This window comes from Nipponia nippon, unplaced genomic scaffold, assembly GCF_047370975.1.
Source record: "Nipponia nippon isolate SJK-2023a ecotype South Korea unplaced genomic scaffold, ASM4737097v1 scaffold_2, whole genome shotgun sequence".
Lineage (NCBI taxonomy): Eukaryota > Metazoa > Chordata > Aves > Pelecaniformes > Threskiornithidae > Nipponia > Nipponia nippon.
Window position 1 is genome coordinate 46,359,453 of NW_028262336.1, and position 18,047 is coordinate 46,377,499.

Here is an 18,047-nt window from a genome sequence, read left to right on the forward strand (position 1 = left end):
TTACACATTTATAACCTCCTAATAACTTTTTTTTTCAAAATAAACTCTCTTGTACTTGGGTGGGAGAAGGAGGAGTATGAAAATCTTATGTTATTGACGGTTTTCTGTCTTCATACCCACATTAACTACCTGAGGTTCGAACAGGCTTTTTCGCTTAACCTTTCATTAATATTGAAGGTGCTTGTGCTGTAAAAGATGCTACCTACACTTTATCTTTCATGCCAGATTTAGTTTTTAATCTGCTCTTCCCCTCTGCTACTAGTGTAGGTTTTTTCCCAGCGGTCTTTGCCCTGTGAGCAGACTTGCCTGTGAAGAAGGCTCCCTGGCCTCATTAGCTGCTTTTCTGTCCAGAAGTGTAACTGATCTCTGGGAACCGCGCTCTCTTTCGCTCAGTTTTATTGTAGCATGTGTTTCACATCTTCCTGCAATACCTGAAAAGAACAATCACCTGCTTTATCCCGAACCACCAAAAAAGCCACTTTTCATCTCATCTTTTTGTCTGTCTGTCTTTTCTCCCTTCCCTCCCCTGTAAAGGGCTGAGGGGGAGTGTGGCGGTTCCCTGCGGTGCGGCACAGGCTCCCGCCCCCGCCGCCTTCCCTCACGGCCAGGGCCGGGGAGAGACCCGGGGCACCTGCGGAGCTGCCGCTGCATCCCCCGGTCTCCCCGGGCGCAGGTAACGGTTCCCGGCGGCCGTGCGCGGAGGGGGAAGGTGGCTGGCAGGAGTGTGAGGTACCCGCCTGTCCCGCCGCGGGGCAGTGGCCGCCGCCTCCCAGAGACGGTGCCCGGAGCCCAAAGCGTCCTCCTTCCTCCGCCGGCACCGAAATAAGGCGAGCCCCTGCCCGAGCCCCCGGTGCCTCCCCGTGCCCGGCTGACGCTTCCCGGCCTGGTAGGGAGAGAAGGAGCCACCCCCTTCCCCGAGGCGGGCCCGGGGCGCGGCGGCACCCCTCTCCCCCCCCCCCCCCCCCGCCCCGCTTCCTTCCTCCCCGCCCTCCTTCCCCCGCCGCCGCCGCTCCCGGCGGCCCGAGGCGGCGCAGCGGCTCTGGCGCAGTCTCGCGACACTTCCCGCAGCGCCGAGCCGCGCCGCGCCGCTCGCTCCGGCAGCAGCAGAAGCCCGCGGCGGGGAGACCCGGCGGCTCCTCGCACCCTCGCCCTGCCGCAGGCACCGGCCGGCGGGGGAAGACGCCCACACCCGCGGCTCCAGCAGCAGGCGCATCGGGGGCGCCCGGGCTCGGTCGTGCTTTCTCCCGGGCTGCTCTGCCCGGCGGCGGCGGGGACCCAGGTGGCTGGCAGGAGCTGAAGGCTGAGCCCCTTCTCTCGCCTGATTTCTTCTTTCTTTTTTTTTTTTTTTTTTTTTTTTTAATATATACGAATACATATGCTGAGGGAAGCCGAGGTGCTGCTAGCAGGACGCAGAATGCAGCCCGGCTGCAGCGGGTGCTGAGAGCGGCGGCCGCCGGAGGAGGGAGCGGCTCTGTCAGCAGCCTCTTCTCCTTCCCGCGGCGGCGGCTCGGGCTGTCCCTCGCCCCTCCGCCGTGGCCAGCCGCCTCAAACTTTCAGCCTGTTTCCGCCGCCAGGCAAAGCCCAGCTCGACATAAATGGGTGAGTTCAAGCCGCCGGCTCCGAGTTGGCGGTGCTGGGGGGCCGGCTGGGGCTCCCGCCCGGCGGGCGGGGTGCGTGCCGCCGCGACGGAGGGCCGGGGGCGGCGGGGAGGGAGCTGGCCGCCACCGGCCTCAGCTCCTCCGCCTCTTGCCTTTTAACTTCTCCCCTCCCCTCCCCCGGCCGAGTCAATAATTGTTTTCATGTGACAGGCGGAGAGGTCGGGGTTTGCGGCGGCGGGGCGAGGGCCGGGCGCCCCTCGGGGCTGCCGCGGTGGGGGATCCCGAGCGGGGCTGACAGGGTTACAAGCCGTCTCCTGCACCGGCTGGCCGCCCTCGCCGCCTTCCCGCCGGGCACGGCCGCCCCCGGGCAGCCTGGGGTGTGGCGGGGCCGGGCCGGGCGGAGAGGGGAAGGGGGAAGCCCCGCCGCGGGCGCGCAGGTTGCGCTCCTTCTGCCGAGGGGCCGCCGGCGGGGAGAGCTGAGGGAGGGCGCGGGGCGGCCTGTGGGGACGCGCCGTCCCGCCCCGCCCCGCCAGAAGGGGGCGGCCGTTGGGGCCGTTGCGCGGGGGGCGGTTGCGCTCGGCAGCCGCCGCCCGTGCGGTGGCTCCCGCGGACTTCGGGAGGAGGCTGCGCCTGCTTGCCCGGCCCGGAGTGGGCAGCGCCCGCTACCTGTGCGGGGAGGGAGACGTGGGCAGCGGGAGGATGGGGGATGAATCGTCCCATTATGCGGGGCGAGGCGGCGGCGGCGGCAGCAGCGGTGCCAGGCGCGGGCTGGCTGAGCGATGCGCCCCGGGGCGTCGCTGGAGCGGTGCTGGCCCAGCACGGTGCCCGGCGGAAAATGACGGGGTGGAGGGAACAAAAGAACCCCTCCGCTGTTGGTAGGCAGTCCTGGGTGTACCCACCGACCGGCGTCTGAAGGCAGCGGCGAACGGTGCTCCAAAAATACCGGCGTTTAGGTGTCCCCGGAGCCCCCAGCTGCCCGTTTTGCTCACGGTAGTGGAAATGCTGTTGGACTGTGGGGGAACCTGAGAGCAGTATCACTAAAACGACTAAGTATAATGTGTTACGTGGGCAGACATTTCACACAATTTTACCTGTTGTAATACAGTGACGTTGGGAATATAGCAGGGAAAAAAATCATCCCTTTGTTCTTTGAGAGATTAGTTTGTGGGGTACAATCAGAGCGACGCACAGCTGCTGTACCTGTATGTTACAAGATTAAGCACTAGCTTTTCACTATTGATTTTCAGTTAGTCCTCCAGTTCAGGCTGAAACGCGTTTGTCCCTGTGCAGCTCATTCAGCTGTATTGATCCGCGTGAACTCTGATGCTGCTGACAGTCGGCCAGCATCCCAGACCGCCACATTTAATTGGGTACATTGTAGAAGACTCTGTTAGGGTTGGTTTGCCGGCTAGCTAACACAGCTCTCAACTTCTGTCTTCTGTAGGAACAGATAAGATTTTAAACCTGGTGCTGTAATGAGGTGTAGGGTTTATAACTGCTGAACGGAGCAAAATCTGTCTTCAGTAGAGCACGTCACAGGAAGTCGGTTTTAGTATTATTTTTGTTTTCTTATCCTCTCTCGGTGCATTTATTTCTAATTAACTTTGTATTATGATACAGTAAGATTTTTTGATTTCTGCTTAATCCATAGTCCAAATAGTAGCCGCCTTTTAGCTTCAAGGTACAAAAGATTAAGGAAAGCGATAAAGCAGCAGTGAAGTAACTGGCATTGATGGAGCTCTAGAAAGGTTTTTGAATACTGTAACTTAGCAGCGAAGGCCATCTTTTTTCCTTTTACCCACTCTTCCCTCCCCTGGGCTGGCCGTGATCATACACATCTGGCTTCTTTAAAGCTCATTTGGATAATGACTTTCCCAAATAGCTGTGATTCAGTCAGACTTTTCTTTGCAAAATGGGAGTGGAGGGAAGGTAGATATGGTTTCATTGTTGTTCATATCTTTAAATGGTAAGTGATTCTTGTAGTTTAAAAACAACTAGAAAAATTGTGCAAGGAAGTGAAGATATAAGTAGTGTGAAAGCAAAATCTTTCTAGGAGATATCAAATGAAAACAGTTTTATGAAAAACATTTTTAATGTTGTTAGCATTTTTGAAAGATATTTCAGATGCAGAAAAGAATACGTGAATTCTTTATGTGTATTACACTGTTAAGATTCCTAATGTTTTATTTTAAAATTACTTGTATGCCTTCAATGTTAACCATTTATATTTTCTGTATGGCACTGCATATTGTTATTAGTCCAACCCTATGCAGGTATATATATATGTGTATGCTACACATGCGTATGTTAAAGTTCGGTGTATGGCCCTAAGCTTTTTTTACAGCATGTACCCCAAACCTTCTAAGAAATACAGCTTTATTGATGTTTTATGAGCTCTTTTATGACATTAGAGTACTTTAAAGTGGATTAATTTCCACTTGGAATGGACTTATCAGGAGAGTTGAGTGAAATAATGGTGGTAGTTCTCTAAATGTAAAAGGGGGGGGGTGGGTAAAGGCGGTGTTCACCTTAAAGGTGAATACAGTGGAACAAGCTCGGTCCCCTTCCTTAAATGTCTGAGAAATTAAGAGGTGGTGTTTTGTGGGGACTTGTGTGTGTGTGTGTAGGTTGGTTGTTTGTTGTTGCTTTTGTGTTTGTTTTGGTTTGTTCTGATTATTTTAAGACTACTTAGAATTGCATATGGTTAGAGAACTCCTCAGTCTCATTTGGAAGAGCTTTGCGTGCCCACACATCAGGCTGTCCTCCCAAAGCTGGAGGTCCAGACAACAAAGTAAGCAGAAGGTATGGTAGCTACGTGGGGAAAAACTGGTTTGAAATGTACTGCTTATCAAATTTAGAAAATGCAAAAGTACAAGTCTGATTCTAGAGAGCAGGGTTTAACTGTCATCATCGCAAAACAACTGATGATGTGCAGCTCCTTGTGTCAGTTGAGACGCAACTTCCAACTTGTGCAGTAGATGAAGGAAGGTCCTTTTTCTGCCATGCGGTCTTTGCTCCTCTTCAGAGCACAGGCAGGTTAGTGCAGTAGGTGAGGTAGGGGTCCTATACAATAATACCACTATGAAACTTGGCAGCTTGAAGCCTTCATCATAGTGCTTGTAAATACCAAGTTATAAGTAAGCTCTTTCACTATCAATATTTTTTCATCTTAGGATTTGTCAAGATATTGTTAAAGCTCTTCTGTGGGGAAAGGAGAAGAGAGGGTACGTTGCTTCTGTTTATGTGAAATCACATTGATCACTTCTGCTGTCGCCATAGTTAGGAGTTTGGATCCACAGACAGTCTTGTGCCCTTTGAACCAGTTAGAGTACTGATTCTGGCAGACAATGGTTGTCTGCATGGTTTTACATTAGTAGTTGAGAAAGATGCTTGGCTGTGAAATACCACAGCTGGTTTGTACACACCAAAGGAATGTTACACCAAGAAGTAATGTAATAAAAATGTAATAAAAGAATCTATGTGAGAGTCTGATTGTTCTGTACCAGTTGCAATCCCTTTTCCAGTTTTTCCTCTTTCCAAGTTATCTCTTTTTCCCCTTTCCAAATTCTCTTCTATCCCCTGCCCTCAAATTCTTCCCCGCTTCCCTCATAAACCCCTACCTTTCGATCTTTTTTCCCCTCTCTCTACTTCCCCTTACGCGTTTCAGACATGCCACTTCCTCTCTCTCCCTTATCGAAGCATCAACAGAGGGAGCACTCCGAGCGCGTTTCCTGCGCGGGGGGCCACGCTGACCTCCCGCAAGCCACAGCTGCGCTCGCATCAAACCTTCTGCTTGGCCCTGAGGTGCGGGTTGGAGAGTGCTCACTGCAACGGGAGGCCTGGGGAGTTTAGCTGGTAAACTCCACCAACTCGACGCTCCTATGTAAAGCAAAGCATCTATGAGCCTTGAGCTTAGCAGAACTGGTACAAATCGCGCACGGAAGGTGGTAGGTGTGTTTGTGGTTCTTGACTCCTCTTTGACAAACTTTAAGTTCTCTCTCCAAAATGGTGGAGATTTTGGAGCCTTTCAGCAAAATAGCTGCAAAATGTTTTTAAATAGGAATAGCATGTGTCATTCTTGTCACCCTTGAAAACAGTTAAACAGTTTCAGCTGAATAAGGGAAAATCATAAGAAAGAAGATTAGCATGATTTTTTCACTTTGAGTTTTTTTAATAAGGCAGCTGTAAGGTGCCTTTATATAGGAAATGTTGTGTAAAAATCCTCCCCAACCTGTAAAAAGTCTTTATTCCCCTTCTTATATGAGGTATTACTCCTTTTTAATTCCTTTGTTGTCACTGGTAGGTTTGTTTCTCACAACAAAGCAGTTGCAATGGAGCTGTTCAAGATCAGATTTCCAGTTGTTTGGTGACAATATTTGTACAGCCTGTGAATGTCTTCATGTTTGGAATTCAAGTGGAGTTTTCATAAACTGTGATAAAATATTTTCAGTAGCCTATATAAAATTTCATACAAAAATAGCTGGCACAAAGCTTTTTTTCCTAGAAATCAAGAGATATTGACATTTCTGTCATAAAATGTTGTCAGAGCTGCCTTCTAAATGGATCAAGATAGGGGTCTGAAATCAAGAAATACAAAATATATAAATATGTGTGTATATGTAAAAGATTATGGAAATAATTTCTGATTGTGCAGTCTTTTTTGTATGTTGGTATCTCTTCTGCTTGCCCCTTTCAAGTAGCTCTTCTTTTCTCAGTGTCTCCATTATAGTTGGTTTTTTTTATATTAACTGTTGCTTTTAGATCAGAAAGTGTGATAAAGAAGAGAATACTTAAAATAGGTGGTTTCTTAAAACAGCAGGATTCTTGCTCGTTTTTGTGCTAATCAAAGATGCGTATGTAGAAAATTATGGTAGAGCTGCTAGAGAAGGTATTGTCTTCTGCCCAGGTTTAAGGAATTATACGTAATAATTAAAACACTTTCTTGAGAAGCAGTTTTATTTTGATATTAATGCTGAGTGCATATGTATTTCTGTTTAAACTGCTACTAATGCAATATGTACAATCTCTCTGTAATGTTATTCAGATTGCTTCTTTTGTAATTGCTATTCACTAGATGTTAGAGGCTTTTTTTTTTTGAGAATACTGCTGGTAATCATTCTACCAGCAGTGTATCAGAATGCATATAGCAGATCAGCACTGACCTTGTAGATAATGCGTTGACTCCTTCCCCACTTGAAGGGGAAGGGACGCATGTGTTAGGAGGAGAAAAAGGAGAGCTTGGTAATGTGAAATGAGCAGCTGAAATTTCAGGTCTGAAATGTTAGAGGTCACTGAAGTGCTGAAAGCCGGTTAGCCCTGATGGGATCAAAGGAGGGAAAACAGCCACAGAGATGGGAGCTGTTGTTTTGCTATGATAGTGCTGTTATAGAACAAGCTCATAAAAAATGGTGTGTTTTTTTTTTTTTCAAATCACAGAATACAAAATCCTGGACCAGGGAGTGGGTGTTTTCCTGGGATGCAAAAGCAGGAAGTAGCTGTAGGGCATATCTATGTTCTGTACGCTGAGGAATGATGAAAGAATATATTAGGGGGAGGGGAGCAACAGAGGAGGTGAGTATCAAGATTCAGTAATTCAGCTAATGTAAAAGTAATTGCTGACAGTCTGCTTCACACAGAGAGGAAACACAATAAAAGCTTTAAGTCCCTATGTGTGAGAGAATATGCAGTACTGCAGTTCAGTAGTCATGGATTGTATTAGCAAATGGAGTTGACGTTTTTTCCCCCCTTTTCATAATTGATAATTGAGAAGCATCAGTAGAAACCAACTCTTGAGAATGCAGTGGCAATGTCCTCTAACAAGCTGTATGGCTAGATGACTGTTGCGATGTCTCAACTATGCTTTGTTCCTAACATAACTTTAGCTTAGAGAAAGGAGCATCCTGGACGATGAGGGGTGGAAAGGATGGAAAGGATGTCTTTGTTCTCATTCTTATAGCAGTTTGTATTCCAGTGGGGCTGTCGCTGAGAATTTGTGCTTCTGTTTTAGGATGAAGAGTTGCCTAGAGTTGTGGATCAGAAATTATGTCCGTGCTGAAACAATTCTTTTTAGCAACAAGGATAATGCAGTATAGAAAGCTGAGCAGTTATATGAGAAAAATATCCCTAACTTCTAATTAATGTATAGTGTCAGTGTAAAGAGGTGCCTTTTGAACTCTGCCTTTGAATTTCATTAGAAGTATTGTACAGAAGGAAAAAGTTCCTCTTTATCTCCTTCTCACTCTTTCATACTGTGCAGCTAAATCACTTCTGATGATTGAAACCAGCTCACACCCAAACCAGTGTAAGTCTATTCATTTATTTGAAGACCAAAGTCAGCACTGGTGCACAACTCCCCAGGGAGTTAATGCTTTTTCAAAAATGTCAATATAGATTTGTTGCATGTGTTGCAAGTCAAGGCCCAGCTTGAGTCAGCCCCCACGGCAAAGGGGTTGGACTAGGTGATCTTTAAAGGTCCCTTCCAACCCAAACCATTCAAAGATCTAGCAATATTTAATTAGCTTTCAATGGTCACACTGGTCATATTTAAAAATTAAGTGTTTTGTGTCCCACAGGTAATTTGTAATAAGTGAATTTATGTGACCTGCCTTTAAAAATAAACAACCAAAGCCAACAAAAAAACCCCCAGCAAAATAGACGTCCCCATGACATGTTGTGTCCACTGCTTGCAGTTTCCAGAAACTTGCTTGTTAATTTACAAAGCAACACTTGGTTCTTTTTATTGATATGAGGTCTCGAACACACACAAAAATCACTTCAGGCTGTTTTCCTGTTTAGTTTGGTTTTGTGGGAAGAGGTTCTCGGAGGTCAGTGCAACTGCTGGTGCTATTCCGTGCTGTATCCACTACCAGTGTCAGCTTGATTCTTGTTGTATGTAGCACTGTCTTTCCATATAGCTGGATTTATAAAGGTTTTAGTTAAACGCAGCAGAAGTATTGGAGTATAAATGTACATGTACAGAACTTTTCATTTTTGAGCCAAATGTCAAACCATTCTTTGAGGACTCTCATCTCAGGTTTAAATCAAATATGTCCTCTATCTGTGGTTGCTGATTCATCCTCACTAGTGGCAAGAAACATTTTTAATACACTGGTAACTTGGCAGAGTGGTGGTTTTTTTTTTTTTTCTGGGATAGGTTTGTGCAGCATTGAAAATTTGCTATCCTTGTGGCAGATATAAAACTGGCAAGCAGCAAGACCTCAGCTTCATTTTTCAGTGTTTTTCTCATTCCTGCTGTTCTTTCTGTGAGGTTTCACTGAGCTCTTATTGAGCTGTTAATGCTCTTCTGTCTATTTCCCACTGTAAAAGGGCACACCAGAAATTCCAAAGTGTGTCCACAAAAAGATGCCTTTATTTTGGGGTTTCATTATGAAAAGGTTTAAAAAACTTCTTGCTGTCAAATTCAGAACATTTATAAAAGTGTTTTAGCTTTGGCCTTATGTTTCCAAATGTAAGGATTAATGACTTAAAGAACCTAACTTTGTTCTCATCAGCTTTTAAATGACTGAGCAAAGGGAAGGGAAGGAGAAATGGGTGCAGAGAGGAAAGCCCTCTAGTCAAGGTTAAGCTTGAGAAGCCTTGCCTTGAGTGCACGATCAAGCAGTTTGTGACAATGGATATTTCTGAACATCTGAGAGTGAGCACCAGTACTTCCAGGCAAGGTATGGTCCTACTAACTGGGAAAAGAAAATTACGCCATGTGAAGGCTGGCCTGGTAGCAAGCAATGTGTGGAACTTCACTTGCTGATATAATGGAAATTTAAATTTCAGTTCCAGAAGAGTCTGCAAATTTGTAAGCCCTCATGATATTAAAGATTTTTTTTCCTTAGTGGCATGTGCCATGCTTTATTCTTCAATTTTAGTTTTTGTTCAAGGAAATATCAAGCTGCCAACACTTGTTGAGAGCACTGGCTTGGTAGCTTACAAGCTTTGATTTTTTTTTTATACCTGTATTTTTAGATTGCTTGTGGGAAAGAAAAGGTTAATCACTGGGCAGTCTTGAAGTCTAGAGTTGGTTCAGACTTAAATATTTTGATATTGAAGTCAAATGGTTTAAACTGACTCCAGCTAGTAGATTTGAATAATTTTGATAAACTTCTGTGCTTTTGTTGTGGTGTTTTGTTTTGTTTTGTTTTGTTTTGTTTTGTTTTGTTTTGTTTTGTTTTGTTTTGTTTTTAATGAAATGGGTAACATTTAACTCTAATCCCATTTTAACATTCTAGGCCATTTGCTGCATTGAGCTGGTCATTTAACTAGTTCAGTCATTAATCTCAGTCTGATACTAGATTGTTTTTTATCTTGATTTGATTGTTAATTGCTGTATGCTTTGTGTTGGAAATGTGTTCTTTGTAGCTATTTTTGTTAGTAACTTTAACAACATAGTTAATTTTTTCAGGTGGCACGGAACTAAAACTTTTTGTGGATATTGTTCGATTTTAGCTAGTTAGCTTATACATTTGACGAGCTTCTCAGTTGCTTCCTTCTTTTCGTAGCAATCTAAGAGTCCTGTTGGTCATAGTGAGCCAAGTTTAGCTATCTGTATAAAACTGCTCCAACTTTGTAGAGGCAGCACGTATTTAACAGAGGGATTTCTGAGTATAGTTAATCCAGTTTAGTTAACCACTGTTATTGATGGAAGATTTTAATGCAGCAGAAAAAAGTACCTTCTATGACTTCTTCCTTGCTCAACTGGGCGCTGCTGAAGGCTTGAACTGGGTGTCCTGTGTGCTGAAAAGAAACGTACCTTTGAACAGCCAACTAATTTGCACGAGTAAGATTAGCTCTTTCTGTCCCAAGAAACAGCCCTTCAACTGGGAGAGAAATCTTACTGCTACTGTTGCTGTTGACTTTTGCTACAATTGCTTTTAATGTTCATCTGCCTGGACAGCTGCTATTTCTTCCTCTATCCCATAATCTGTTCTAAAATGGGAAAGGTCTTTTATTTTCTTGGAAACTTTAATATAAAGTCCCTTGCATCTGCTGATCATTTCATTCATCAAATAGCTTTATTTAGCTGCATTTAAAAACAGTTGAAATACACTTGTCAGTTTTACTTTGACCACTGAGGTCAACTTGAATGGTCTTTGTTCTGTTGCCTCATACTGCCTTTCAGAATTGCTCACTTTGATTTGCATTAAGCATGCTACTTATTTTAAAGACTACACTTTTTGTGTGCGAAGCACCTATAAATAGTGCTTTTGATTAGCTGACATCTCCATTATCTGACGGTGGTTCGTGGAAGATTGAGATAAGATGCCTTCTAGTTGACGATGAACTACAGTCTGACAATTCAAAGTCATCTGCACTGGTTCTGGAGTCATGAGAGATCTATTAATATGTATTCCTCCACAATATATTTGATAGTTTGTTCGCGGTTGTGCAGAAAACAGTCTTGTTTGTTGCTGTGTGTTTCTCGTTCCTTCACCTCATTCTGTCAGAAAGCAGTTGTTCCTCTTCCTATCACTTACAGAAGTGCATGTATGCTTCTTTACCCTTGGAAGTTGTGTTTTGTTGTTGGTTTGGGTTGGGGTTTGTTGGTTTTTTTAGTAAATCTACATCACTGTTTCTCACCTGTTTCTCAGCAAAGATGCTCTTCACCCTTTTTTTTTTTTTTTTCTGTTCAGATACCTGATACTCTGTTGTCGTGGTTTAACCCCAGCCAGCAACTAAGCACCACATGGCTGCTCGCTCACTCCCTGCTCCCCGGTGGGATGGGGGAGAGAATCGGAAGAGTAAAAGTGAGAAAACTCATGGGTTGAGATAAGAACAGTTTAATAATTGCAATAAATTAAAATAGTAGTAGTAATAATAATAAACAAAGCAAGTGGTGCAGTTTCTCACCACCTGCCGACCGATGCCCAGCCTGTCCCCGAGCAGCGGTCCCCCCTCCCAGCCAACTCCCCCAGTTTATATGCTGGGCATGATGCCATACGGTACGGCATAGCCCTTTGGCCAGTCTGGGTCAGACCCCCTGGCTGTGCTCCCTCCCAGCTCCTTGTGCACCGGGGAGAGCATGGGAAGCTGGAAAGTCCTTGGCCAGTGTGAGCACTACTTAGCAACAACTAAAACATCAGTGTGTTATCAACATCATTCTCATCCTAAATCCAAAACACAGCACTATATCAGCTACTAGGAAGAAAATTAACTCTATCCCAGCTGAAACCAGGACATCTGTCATCTCTTCTTTTCTTACACACTTCCTTCAAATTCATCTTTCCTTCTCTCTCATCTGTCTTTCAAGTGCACTATTTCTCTTTTCAGGAAACTTTCCTATATACTTCACTTACACAGTCTCAAAACTCCCTATATTAAGATGCAAAGATCTACAGCATTCTGAAGACAATCTGGTGTGGAATACAGCAGAATTGTGGGTGGTCCTTTACGAATTTTGCTTCAGAATTGGGGAAACAAGAAACCTTCAGGTGGTTTCCCATAAATACCATGTCAGGAGGAGAAGGACTGTCTGTCCTTCAGAGACTATTGCTTTAGTCTGCTGAGTTTTTTCAGAGTCAGAACTGGTACCCTGCAAGGTAAATGCTGACGTGTGTGTTGCATATTGTGTTTTGCCAGCCACCTTTATGATATTTTCTGATGGAAGAGTGATGCCTTTGGTGTGTGGAAAAAAACAGGTTGTGGAAGCTGGCAAAGCCAAATGCTGAAGTTCCAGTGTTTTTTTAATTTGGAGAACTTAAAAGCAGGATGTTGCTATTTTAAGTAGTATTTCAGTTCCTGTCTGTTCAAGTCTGTCAGTGTCTCTCTCAAGAACCAAAGCCAAGGAGCTGATGTAAATGCAGCCTTACAAGGGAGAGGCTTTAAATGCAAGAAATGCTCTTTGCCTCTCTAGACCCTCTGGAATGTAGGATTAGTTTTGGCTTCACATTTCCTTAGCTCCAAGAGCTTGGATCATTGGAAACCAGGGAAGGTCATTAGAAGATTTTTCAAATGGATGGAGCCCAGGAACCTTTTTCTTAGATGAGGGAGAAGTAGAGTTTTCTGCTTAGCCTTGGAAGAAGTGGTCAAGGTAGATAACACTCAGTGACAGCATTATTTCTGTCCTCTGTAGTTCTCTTGATTGTATGGTTTTAACCTGCACGCTGCCTCCTGGATGCCATAGAAAGATTCTGTGCCAGCATCCGAGGAGGTTCTACTCATTTCAAGTAGAATCTGTCTTATTGTCACTTCCTTGTCCACACGCTTTGTTCTGTTCCAGACAGTACCAGCGTTGGTAACTGGGGGCAGATGGGAGGAGGAGGTTGTCAGAAGAATAATTGCTTATAAAACAATAGGGTTCATTGCCTCTGTTTATGTTTACTTGGGTTCCACAGAGCTCCATCCTGCTGCTTCCTCCCTTTTCTCCTCTCATCCTCAATGCAGCAATGGGCTCTTCTGTCTAAATGCTGACTATTGTTTGTGCTTTCGCTCCATACGCAGCCCTGCTGAGCATTCTCATTCAACCAGCGCACAGTGGCTCAAATTCCCTATTGGAGCAATGGGCTCTCATCAGGTCACAAGCTGCTCTTGCTCACAATGAAAGTCTGTGACAAGCTTTCAGATGTACTTGTTTGGCTTGCATCAGTTTTTGCTGTCAGGATTGTTCGTCTAAGGAGGAGCTCTGCGTAGTGTCTCCTTTTTGGAGGTTTATTCTAGTCATAAGGGTTAAGGAAGATCTCTTGGAAGTGAGAATGAGTGTTTCTTCAGGTGGAGGAGACTTCTTGAGTTCTTTAACCTACTACCCGAGATACCTGTTGGAAGAGCTGTGTCTTCTACTTGCAGCATAACCTCTGCTTTCTGAAAGGCTTTGCCTTGTTCAAAACCCAGAGAATTTCTCTAAGAGAAAAGGAAAATAAAAAATGCCAATGGAAGTGCTTCCTGGCCCAGGTGTAATTGACATATGGGATTTTGAAAAGCACCATGAAAGCAAAACAGAGAAGCTAATGGCTGTGATGTGGGAACACTTTTATTCATAAGAGTGAAGAAAAGTATGTTAGTTTGTGAATTCCATTTATTGTGACATCCAGAAGAAATTACCTGTAGAAACTGTTTTGAGCTGAGAAAACAGGCATTAAAGATACCATCTAAAACTTATTTCTCCAGAATTGCATCCTGAATTCTAAAATTGAAATTTGAAAGCTTTTTTAATGCACAGAGTCAACACATGTTAACTGATAGGACAGTTACATTTATTTGCCCAAGGGTTGTCTGGAACTTGTGAATCTTTATATGCAGTAATTTCTGCTTCTAAAACAGCATCTTTTTTTCAGCACTATTGGTCTTACCACAGTTTGAAAGAGAATAAAAGAACCTGATGTAAAAAGACAAGTTGATAAGGATTATAAGCAGCAGTCTTACGAGACTTCATTATTAATCAAGAAAAAATATGATATTGGTGGGTGGTAAAGGTGTTATTTTAATCAAATGTGTCCTTCCTCCAAACACTCCTACCCTACCTTCCATTGTTGCTCACATAATTGAGCAAGTTAGGTGGGTGTTGGTTTTTTTTTTAACACTTTAGGTGGTTTTTGGCTGGTTTTCAGTGTGATCTGAAGGTTAGTGGACATGGTTTAATGCTGGCATGTAAGTCTTGTATTGGGCCATAGTGGTGAAATGCAAATTACTTATGGTCTGGGCTCTTGTACTTCAGGCTATGAGCCCCAGCACACACATAGCTTTCATAGCTCCTGTAATGCCTGACAATCTGTTGTATGTGGAAGCACGATAGCAAGTGTCCTTTCATTGGGCTTATAAATTATGAAACTGCCGAGGAGTTCCATACTGGGACTGACCTTCCTCTGAATGCAAAGTTTTGTAGATTGAAATGCTTGGATTTATGTAAAAGAGGGTAAGAAGAAAAAAAGAGAAAAGCTAATTATTTCTCTTCTACATCAAGTCCAGGCTCTCACTGTTGTACAACACATCTCTTGGTGACAGTTTATAATGCATCAGTTAAAACATGGCACTGGTTTGTAGTCTTAATATTTGACAGGTCTAATCAGAAGAGCTGCTGCTGGGGTAAATATTTTGCAACTGCTGTCTTGAAAATAACAGAATTCTATGAAACTGAGGGGAAAACGACATAGCTTTGAAATTATTTTAAGACACCATGTTTGTCTGCAGCTGGCATTACACAGTGAAAGGCTGCAACACAGTCCAGGGATTTTGGCTGTATCAAGTTGTTGCTGCCAGCAATCTCTTCTTGCAGAAATTGCCACTTCCAATAGCAGAATGTATCTGTGCACCACTTTGCAGTCTAGTTACTTAATGTAAACCCATCTTTATCAGTACTTCAAGCAAATGTGGCTAAGATGCAGAGGAGTATGTCATATTCTCCCCATCCTCCTCCTGTGCAAAAGGGTTGCTACTTTTGGCGAAGATGGGTGGTGATAGTAACAGCTTAGGCATCTATAGTGAAATCCTCCAAGCTTGCCTGAGATCACAGTCATAATTACACTCATGCTTCTTGTCTGATTTTAACGAGACTAGGTGAATGTTACTGTTGTAGAAGCTCTGAAGTTTTAACAATTAAATGCTATGCCGTACACAATATGAAGATTGTGAACAAGTTATTGACCACAACCTCTTGTTCCTGGGACTTAAATGATGCTACACCATATCATTGAAAAGGTAATTGTTCCCTGGCTTTCCGATTTTTTTATTTATTTGACCTTCCACCTCAGTGCGTATCCATCAGCATCTACAAATACTATCAAGGCAACTTTGGGACTAGAATCACATGGCAATTACACTGGTCTAGTACTTCTGAGTAATCTTCAACAGCAGTTATTTTCATGGCATCAGCTTTTTCTGTTGTGCTTCTTTTTTATGTTGATACATTAATTCGGTAGCAATTCTCATTAATTTAGCCAAATGGTAATTTTATATATAGTTCTAGCTGTATTTAGCTGTAAGTAATCTTTCTCCTTTTTGTTCTGAAGAAGTAACTAATATCCTTCCTAGCTTCTCAGTTGTCTGAGAATGTGATTTAGAAACCGCAAGAGTATCGTTACTAACAAGTTTTTATGAATGTATAGTTTGTCAGATGGGAATTATTTGTCTTTGTTTGCTTAGCTTAAGTTACAATCCTCCTCTCCTTTTCTACTTATCCCAGCAATGGGTATAATCCTTTATAATTTTCAGAACTTTGAATTATTTTTATGGATATTGGAGGAGGCAGGAACTCATGTTAAGATTATGATGTTAAATGCTTCCCTCCGAATCTGGTGTCTTTCACTTCTTCTGAACGGCTTCTTGAATGCATTAGCGTCTGAGGGGAAGAACGACGTTAAAACAAGTGAACCAACTCTCAAGACAGTTTTGCCTCTAAGAGGCACTGTATTACTTCAGTTACAGGTCAACGCAATGCACATCGTCTTTGAACTTGATGACAATGCGAATCAAAAGTAAGTTTGTTTGTGAACACCGTATACTGGGAGCATCTGCTGTAGTTGAGAGGTACCCTGTTTGACAGAACCAGTGAATTACAGTAAAATTAATCTCTTTCAGCAACAGTCTGATTCTAGCAGTTTGTTGTCTGAGGCAGAAGGACCGCTTTGCCTTGCAGGAAAAGATGAATTAATAGGTGGAATACAAGTGCTTCCCAGAGTGGCAGCTACAGAATATGCCCAAGATTATCTATGTGTCCTGGTATCGGCTGAGACAGAGTTAATTTTCTTTCTAGTAGCTGGTATAGTGCAGTGTTTTGGATTTAGGATGAGAATGATGTTGATAACACACTGATGTTTTAGTTGTTGCTGAGCAGTGCTTACACTAAGTCAAGGACTTTTCAGCTTCTCATACTGCCCTGCCAGCGAGGAGGCTGGAGGTGCACAACCAGTGCTGGGAGGGGGCATAACCAGGACAGCTGACCCCAACTGGCCAAAGGGCTATTCCATACCATATGATGTCCTGCTGAACAAAAAAAATGGGGGGAGTTGGCCAGAGGGGTTGCAGCGGCTGCTCGGGAACTGTCTGGGCATCGGTCAGCAGATGGTGAGCAACTGCATTGTGCATCTCTTGTTTTGTATATTCTTTTATCATTATTGTTATTTTCCCTTCCTTTTTTGTCCTGTTAAATTGCCTTCATGTCAACCTACAAGTTCTACCTTTTTTCTGATTCTCTCCTCTATCACACTGGGGGGGGAGTGAGCAAATGTCTGTGTGGTGTTTAGCTGCCTGCCGGGTTAAACCACAATATTATGCAATCTTGCTCTTTCAAAAGGTTTAAGGAGACTTGGCCGAATAAAATCTAACATGTGTTGTTGGATCCAAAGTGGTATATAAGGGAGCCTTTGGGAATACAGATGTAACTGCTGCCATTTAGAATTGCCACAATGATCTTTTCTTTCCTTGCTTACTCCGTAGTTGCATGTGCATGAACATCTCTGATGATCAGATGTGCTTTGGCATATTGTTTAAACAGTTTGCATCAGAGATATGAGTATGACATAATAAATTCAGTGAGAGGCAACTACTGTGGTAGGCCTAAGAAAAGCAGAACAAATTCATAATGTTTATTAGAAGTACCTGCTTGAAGTTGTTTACCAGAGAATTGCTATGAGATGCATATTTTATATGGAAATGCCCCACATACATACAGAAATACAAACACACTGACTTACTGTTGTTCTTTATTTACCTAACTGTAAATGAGAGATTTTTGCGATGAATTGTGGTCATACCAAATGCCTTAGCTGGAATATAAAGTATTTCTTGTCCTGCTGGGTAAATTCCATGAGAATAACTTGGTGTTTGTGTTTTTTAAAAGCTGGAACCAAGCATACTGATCCCTCTGAAAAACAGAAAACTAGCTTTCCTCTTTTCCTGGAGGACAGCTTGGCCGTTACGTCAGCTGGAGTGGCTTCGGCTCTGCTGCTGCCCAGAGAAGAGTCACATCAGGACAGCCGTAGGCCAAGTGTCCCAGCACCCTAGGACAGTGCTCTGTCCTCCAAATTAGGTTTTGGTTGGGGTCCTCTGCACAGCTCCTCTGTTTCTGTGCCTGCGTGTGTGCGTACGTGTGAATTGCACACAGCAGGTCTTCCTCTCAGATGCTTCCCATCTGTCCTAAGCGCTCTGTGGCTGCCTACTCTGTTTCTAACGAGTGTGCAGACTGGGTGAAGAGCATTTGTGGCCCGTGCGAGGGAACCGGGACTATAACATAAAAAGGTCCATGTGCAGTATGACTTAGGTGGCCCCTTCTGTGACTGCTCGGCTCTGTGATGGAGTGGTTCAGTGAAGATACTATTCTAGGACTATGACCTTTATCTCCCCCCCCCCCGTTTTCGAAGGGGAAATAGGAAAGCATAATGTAAACTGAAAGCTGTTGTCTTAGCAGAGGAGTTGCTGTTTATCATGTAGCATGGATTTAACCTCTTGAAGGTTCAATCGTACAGGTTTTCCTTCGATATTGGTTTTCCCTCCCCCTCGAGCTTTTCTTTT

At 43.9% G+C, this 18,047-nt stretch overlaps 1 protein-coding gene across 3 annotated transcripts in view; it reads left to right on the forward strand.

The window, feature by feature from the left end:
* The first annotated feature begins 1,038 nt into the window (after nucleotides 1–1,038).
* Nucleotides 1,039–18,047, forward strand: part of SH3KBP1 (SH3 domain containing kinase binding protein 1) — a 238,457-nt gene continuing 221,448 nt past the window's right edge. Inside the window, exon 1 of one of the 3 annotated variants that reach the window (XM_087758628.1) lies at nucleotides 1,039–1,599. Coding sequence is in view for 2 of the 3 variants with exons in the window: in XM_087758626.1 (XP_087614752.1) it covers nucleotides 1,596–1,599 (4 nt within the window). In the remaining variant the exon portion in view is untranslated. The remainder of the gene's footprint in view (nucleotides 1,600–18,047) is intronic. The other 2 variants (XM_087758626.1, XM_087758627.1) reach the window with 2 other exon arrangements.